A 6907-nucleotide genomic window follows, 5' to 3' on the forward strand; every position below is an offset into this window, starting at 1 on the left:
CTCAATCAGCAGGTTGTCTCTCTGCAAACAGCATGCCTGAATTAAGATGGCTGATGCTATTGCCCCATTCCCACAGTATTACCCTGTTTCTGTCTGTGCTTTGGCAGCTCTCACACCGAGCACTTTCTCCTCTGAGCTGTCTTGCATGTCTTCTGCTGCTGTGTAACGCCTTTCAAGGCCGTGCAGAGCCACTCTCCACACTGCTGAGCAGAAGGATGTATGCTAAGGGTCAATCTCTGTCATGACTCTGCTGTAGGTTGCAGTGGAATTTCTCCTGGGGATGCCCCAAGAGCAATGTCCAGAGAAGGGGCAGATGTTTGTCTGTCTTGGGTTGATCTGTACTGCTGTGCAGGTTGTTCTGTAAGTAGGAGTCCTGAAGGCTTTTGCCGTGCAAAACTGTGTTTGTGCAGTTTGTGCAGCTGAAGGGCTTTTGTGGAAGGCTGCATGAAAGGGCTCCTCTCAGTGATGCCCTCTGCAGTGGCAGCTTCACAGCACTGCAGTGTTTGCAGTACTGCATTCAGAAGTCAGGATAACACCATCACAGTAGCAAAGGTGCTGTGTTATAGTCTATCATTTTTCTGGATATTACAGGCTTGGAAACTGTACCCATGAATGACTGTGCCAAGCCACAGCAAAACACTTAAAGTCTCGTTTTGCTTTCTGGACCATAGAAAAGAAGCTGACTTTACGTCCATCAGTAACAGGTCACCGCTGTTGGTTAATTAATCTGTGCTTTCCAGTCTGAAGCTTTCGATTCCTGGCCAATGGTTCTCTCTCTGTAGCTGATCACAGAATCACCAAGGTTGGAACAGACCTTCCAGATCATCCTGTCCAACCATCCCCCCATCACCAATAGTTCCCACTAAACCACGTCCCTCTACACAAAATCCAAACGTCCCTTGAACACCTTCAGGTCGGTGACTCCACCACTCCCTGGGCAGCCCATTGCAGTGCCTGGCCACTCTTTCACAAAAGCAGTATTTCCTACCATCCAGCCTGAATCTCCCCTGGCGCAGCTTGAAGCCATTCCCTCTAGTTCTCTCTCTGTTACACAAGTTCATTTTCAGATTAGATTTGTGTTAGCATCTGAGGCAAAGCGATGGGTCAAAACTGCAAATGCATTTCTTCTGTATTTGCTCGGAGAGCGCAAAGTGAAATATTCCTGTTCTCTGTGCTGGAGTGTAGAGTGACAGAGCAAGGCTGGGAAAAGCACACTGCATTGCCAGAATTGTTGACTCCCCAAAATAGAAATTGTTGCTCGTCTGATAAAAATAATCCATGCGGAGCTGATGGAGAAGGGCATCCTGCACCGGGACGCATGCAGTAGTGATGGAGATGAATGCGAGGAGTGGGTGAAGCTCAGCTCCAGTCATGTCCATCATCAGAACGGGACTTTGAGCTCCACCAGCCCTTGTGCAGCCTTGGGCAGATGCCCATCTCCACAGTGCCCTAAAAGCAGCATTTACTTTTTTACCGTCTGCGTGAGCAAAGTGAGCTTTGGTGCTGTGGGATCACTTGGAATGAGTGATAATCTCTGCTGTCTGCTTGGCAAGGAAAAGCAGTGTCAGGGTGACACGGCTGCTGGGTGGCAAACCCACCTCATGCTGGAGGACTGCTGTCATTCTTCTAATGAGTGCATCCACAAATGGGCAACATTCCTGAAAGCACTTTTAGCCTAATGTAAGTTTGTATTAGGATACTTTATGGTACTCTTGGGAAAAGGATGTTGGATTTTGGTGGGGAGGAGGGGGATTTTTTTGATAGGAGCCTTTTGCATTGGGAAGGGATACAGTCCAGTAGCAAGATTTCTGGGGGTAGCACAGACTTCAGTGTCTGTAGAAATAGGATCTGAGCAGCAGCTCTGCCATCCGCTGCGTTGGGTTGGGGTGGGGGTGAGGGCTGGGGGAGGGCAGCAGGAATTCCTGAGCCTCTCAGCTGCCATTGTAAGCCAGCAGCCCACCCGGCCACCAGAGCTATTTTGGTGAGCGCTGCCGTGACACAGGAACTGGGGAATGTGCTCTGAGCTGAAAGGGTCTTTCTGCTGCGCCGCCGGCAGCTGGGAGGAGGAGGCTGCAGCATTGTTCTCCCATTATCCCCACTTCGCTGCTGAAGGCTTCGGTGGGGTAACAAACACTCTTTTATGGTACTAAAGGAGAAAAGGTCAGTGCTTCGTCTGGGATGGGTTCCGTGCAGAACGAGCGTGTGAAGGGATCTGTGCTGTTACCCCCTGCTTAGCCGTTACTGCTGCGCGAGTGCGTAGCGATGAAATGGGCCCGCAGAACAGCGAGCGTGTGCGTGCAGATGGGACGGATCTGCATGGAGAACAGGGATGTGGCGTGACTGTGTGGGAGCTCAGTGGAGCAAGAGGAGAGATTTATGTTATTGTGTGTGCTGGGGGTACGTGGAAGTAAGCTGGGGTGAGACAGATGGTGTTTGGCAGTGTGTGTGGTGGTGGAGCTGAGAATGCTGCGGGAGGGGGAAGGCCATGTGCTGCTCTTGGAGTTGCTTTTGTTGGAGAGCAGCAGAGTTGCTGAAATGCAAATAGGAGTGTAAATGAGAGCTGGAAAAATGCAGGGAGTGTGCGTGAGCCTGCTGATAACTCAGTGTGTGGATCGTGTGTGACAGCAAGGTCCTCTCTTACAAGCAGCACTAGGGCTCACAGGACTGGCGATGGAGTAGAAGGTGGAATGGTGCTGTGGGCATTACTACTGGAGTTCCTCTCTCCCCTGTCCTCCAGCTCTGTGTTTTCTCTTCCTCTCCTTTTCCCTGCTCTCTTCATGTCTTTCTGACACTTCTGTTTCCTCACAGCCCGTTCATTGTGATAGGGCCACCTCCGGCACGGGGACTGACCGCACTATGCTGTCCTTGCCGGTGGCACAGGACGGCCAGGACTGCTCCCCAGCAGCAGCAGCAGCAGCAGCAGCATCCCTGACCACCAGATGTGAGCCTGGCCCTCCCCAGGACCCCGCGTCGCCCTGCCGGCGCACGTGCGGGGCAGAAAAGCCCCCTGTAGACGAACGGGATCCCAACCATTGCTCCCCTCCCCGGGAGCCAGAGGCACCAGAGCAAGAGTGCATGATCGACTCCCAGCCCATCCTCTTCAGCGAGAACCCCTTCGTGGTGGCCAACCGGAGGGGGAAGGCGGCGGGCAAGGCCTGCCTGGGGGGCCCCCCGCTGGGCTATGGCAGGGAGGGAGTGCTGAAGACCAACCTTTACTCCAAGGCAAGCGCTCTTACGGCGTGCAGCATGCGGTCACACAGGAGCCACGCAGCTCCTACTAAACCACGGGGCGTGCAAAGGCAGCACGAGGCCTGGGCTGTTCCCACCTAACGCACGTGATGTGTGTGTGCTGTCTGACTGTGGTCGTCCTCCAGCACTAACATACCGGCTGTGCATGCGCCCTCCGTCAGGAGGCCGAGACGTGGGGCTGGGGAGGACCTCCTCTCATCATGGGCAGCCTGCAGGAGCAGCAGTGTTCCTGTGTTCCAGTGTTCTGGGGGAGCAGAGAGCTGCGGTGAGATGGTGTCACGTGTGTCTGTGGGCTCCAGCAAGCTCGGATGTTTTAGACCTCTGCAAGCAAAGAGTGTAGCTGAGGTAGCTAACTTCCAGCACAAGGGCGTGCTGTTCCTTGAAGGACTGCTTGCAGTGTATCAGACTTCTAGATTTCAGGAGAGAACATCCCTTCTTGCTGTGGGGAATCTGCTTGCATTTAAGTTCCTGTAACCCACAACATTGCCGGGAGGACTCAGCCCAAAGGTGTTGTGGGTGAGCACTGCTCTCCTCTTCATCTTGGCCTTTTTGGGGATCTGGACAGCAAGAGAAGCCGAAGAACCGCATGCAGACAGCACCCTCCTGCCACAGATACAGCGATGGGAGGAAACAAGGCTGATCAGCCAGCTGTAGTTGTCTTAGGTGGTCGTAGCCCAGTTCTGTGGTGGCAGTTTGACTTTTCCACATGTGTAGGCATTTGAAAATAGAGCAAGGCATCTGACAGAACGTCTGCAACCTCTCAGTGTATTAAAAGTCAAAGTTTGTGCTTTGAATTGATACATATCCAGATTTATAGTTAGTGGAAAAGAAAAGGTGGATTAATCCACATCCAGCGATCATCAGTCAGGAGGTGGCTGTCACAGTTAGCTTAAGCTAATCTGATTCCACAGTGCTGTCGTAAAAAGACTGCTCCCCATCATCTATTCTCCTGTGTGCTGGCAGCAGAGCTGTGTCAGGTGGGCCAGGGAGCTGAAGGGTTTTCTTTGTAGGATGAGTTCTTTGCAGAGCAGCACCCTCCTCGGTGGGTGGATGAACAGCACGTGGAGGCTTTGGGCAGAGGATGACGGAGCCAAACAGAGCAGGAGCACTGCAGTGGTGCCATGGAAGTGATGGGTTTGAGACTGCCGTGTGCTGTCACTGTGGTGAGAGGAAGGATCAGATATTTTCTCCAGTATAAGCTTTAGGTTCCATCCCCTGGCTTGGTATATGGAAATATATACCGTTGCCCACAGCTGACCTGAGTTTCATTAACAGGATTCACTACTGCATGAGTAACAATAATAATTGCAAAACCCAAAGATTTGCTTCAAGAACTGTTGAAATCTCGAAGGACCCATTTCCACTTTTAGGCATCTAAAATGGTTTTTAGTAGTGTTCCTTAACCAGCACGACAGCTACTGGGACTCTGCCCTTGTGATGCTGCTGTGGGGGTTCCTGCAGAAGGGGTGAGAGCTTTGTCCTTCCTGTGCTCTGCCCTGCTCTGCAGCTGCAGGCCAGCTGCAATGGATGTGGCTGTGAAAGAGTCTCCTTTTGGTTACGAGTGGCTTTTGTTGCTTCAAGACATGAAGTTTCTCTCGATTTTTGGGAGAGGATTCCCAGAAATCCTTGCAAGGCAGAAGTCTTAACCCGGTGTCGTTGGCTGTGCAGGATGTTCGGATGCGATCTGAGCTCTGATGTTTCATACAGTTCTCTTGCTGTTTCCAGTGCTTTTTGCAATATGATGCCTGCCGTTAGGCCAACGCTAACTCTGCTTTCTTGTGGTGAAGTGGTCCATAGTTGCCCTCAGGGTGGATATCAGAGTGTGGAAGTTGCTGCTGCACAGTAATTCTCGAGCTTTGTCTCCTCTCTTGCAGGTTCCTGAGTCGGGGACAGGAAATTCGAGGCGAGAAACCCCCTATTCTCCCAGTAACCAGCAGGTGAGGCTGCACGTAAGGCAGGCAATGGGGAGAAGGCAGGTGTGCTTCCAGGGCAGAACTGGGCAGCAAGGCAGAGGGAGCTGAGGATAATTCCTTTATTTGAGAGCCATTCCTGTATTTGAGAGTGATACCTTTGTGGTGGAGAAATCCCTTCTAGGATGCAACTGGAGAACAAGGGAAGGAGCTCTTCTCTTTCAAAATGTTTCTGAGACCCAGAATTTAATTAGCTGGTCATAAACTCAGTGGAGAGCTACTGCTCTAAGGGTTAATTTAATTATCAGAGTAATTAACGAGCAGGGGAGTACCTAAGATGACTACGAAGCGGTCGTTGCCTGTTTTGAGAATGGCTTCACCAGTGCCTCATGCAGACTGCGTTGAATTCTGCACGTCAGAAGAAGTGGGGAAGTGAAGGTTTGCAGAAACCTCAGCTGTGTGAACCACTGCTGCTCGGCCTCCCCCTCTGCCCCCTGTTCTGTTGCTGGCTGTGCCAGCAGCTCACACGGGCTCTTCAGAAGAGAACCAAAGGAGCTGTGCACACACTTATGGGCTCACCTCCCCCGAGGGACTGATTTTCTGGAAGACTTAAGCCGCCTTTCTCTCTGAATTTTTGATTTTTATCTTTCAATTTTCTTGTAACTTCTGGTTTATTTTCGTCAGCGTTCCCTATTCTCACTGGCTCTTCTTATTACACGTGCAAACTGTGATCCTTTATTTAAAATCTCGTGAAGTTTTAGATGTCAGTGTTCGCTCTATGGCAGTGGGTTTCACAAAGCAGGTGAGCCTTTTGAAATGAAATACTCTGAAGTGGACGTTGACATTTTCCCTTCGCGGACATTATGGGATTGCATTGTGAGCTGTAATGAAGTGAAAATTGTGCTGTGTGCTCTGTCCTCAGTTATTTGCATCCATTGGGAGTGTGGCTGCTCTGCAGCTGTTGGGACCGAACAGCTCTGGCAGTGACCTGGTCTTTGGTTGAGCCATTCCAGCAATCTGAGCTTGACAAAAGTGAACTGCCTTTTTTGCTCAGTTAATTTGGAACCAGCTCACTGAGGTGAATTGCATCATCTTGGGGTGAGGTGACCGTTAACACTGACAGTAGTAAGAGTCAAGAACAAGAGTCAAAAGCATATGGCTGGGAGCAGTGGATAGAACGCTGGAGCTGTCGTGAGCAGTAGTTCAGTCCATCTTCTATTGCTTCCTTATGCTGTCTTGCATCTCCTTCAGTTCCTAGATCCTTAAAATCAAGTGAGCTCCAGGGGCACAGGAAGACTGAGGGAAGGTACTGTTCGTTACGGTAATGCAGTGTCAGTGCATTCTCTTCCAGCTCCATCCGTTTGCTTTTCTGGCAGCAGATGTACACTCAGAGGTGTATTTTGGGCTCTTTGCCTGTAAGTTTTCCTTTGACAACAAATGCCAGCTTTCTTTGAGTTTAGGGTCCTTCCCATCTAGAGGTATTCTTGGGGTGAGGATGGTACTCCTCGTTCTGCAATGGACAGAGATCTAGATATTCACTTACTTCACCCTTGAGCTCAGCTTTTGGATGAAAAAAGTGCACAGGTCAGGGGTCTGGTCACCAAATTCTGAACACCTCCAGGGAGGGAGAGCCCACATCTTTCCAGGCAGCAGCTCCAATGTGTGCCAACCCTCACTGTGAGATTGCTGGTTTATTACAAAAGCAAGTGTAGAGTCTTGCATCTGGGGAGGAAGAATGGCATGCAGCA

At 50.9% G+C, this 6907-nt stretch overlaps 1 protein-coding gene across 5 annotated transcripts in view; it reads left to right on the forward strand.

Moving 5' to 3' along the window:
- SCRIB (scribble planar cell polarity protein) overlaps nucleotides 1–6876 on the forward strand; it is a 74040-nt gene extending 67164 nt beyond the window's left edge. For 3 of the 5 annotated variants that reach the window (XM_042831278.1, XM_042831279.1, XM_042831280.1), the window contains one exon: nucleotides 5124–6875. In XM_042831278.1, the coding sequence (XP_042687212.1) occupies nucleotides 5124–5270 (147 nt within the window). In that variant the 3' untranslated portion in view covers nucleotides 5271–6875. Of the gene's footprint in view, nucleotides 1–5123 lie in introns of all 5 variants that reach the window. The other 2 variants (XM_042831281.1, XM_042831282.1) reach the window with 2 other exon arrangements.
- The last annotated feature ends 31 nt before the right edge of the window (nucleotides 6877–6907 follow it).

Source organism: Centrocercus urophasianus, unplaced genomic scaffold (genome assembly GCF_019232065.1).
Source record: "Centrocercus urophasianus isolate 14NV4802_14NV808 unplaced genomic scaffold, USGS_Curo_1.0 seq_359, whole genome shotgun sequence".
Lineage (NCBI taxonomy): Eukaryota > Metazoa > Chordata > Aves > Galliformes > Phasianidae > Centrocercus > Centrocercus urophasianus.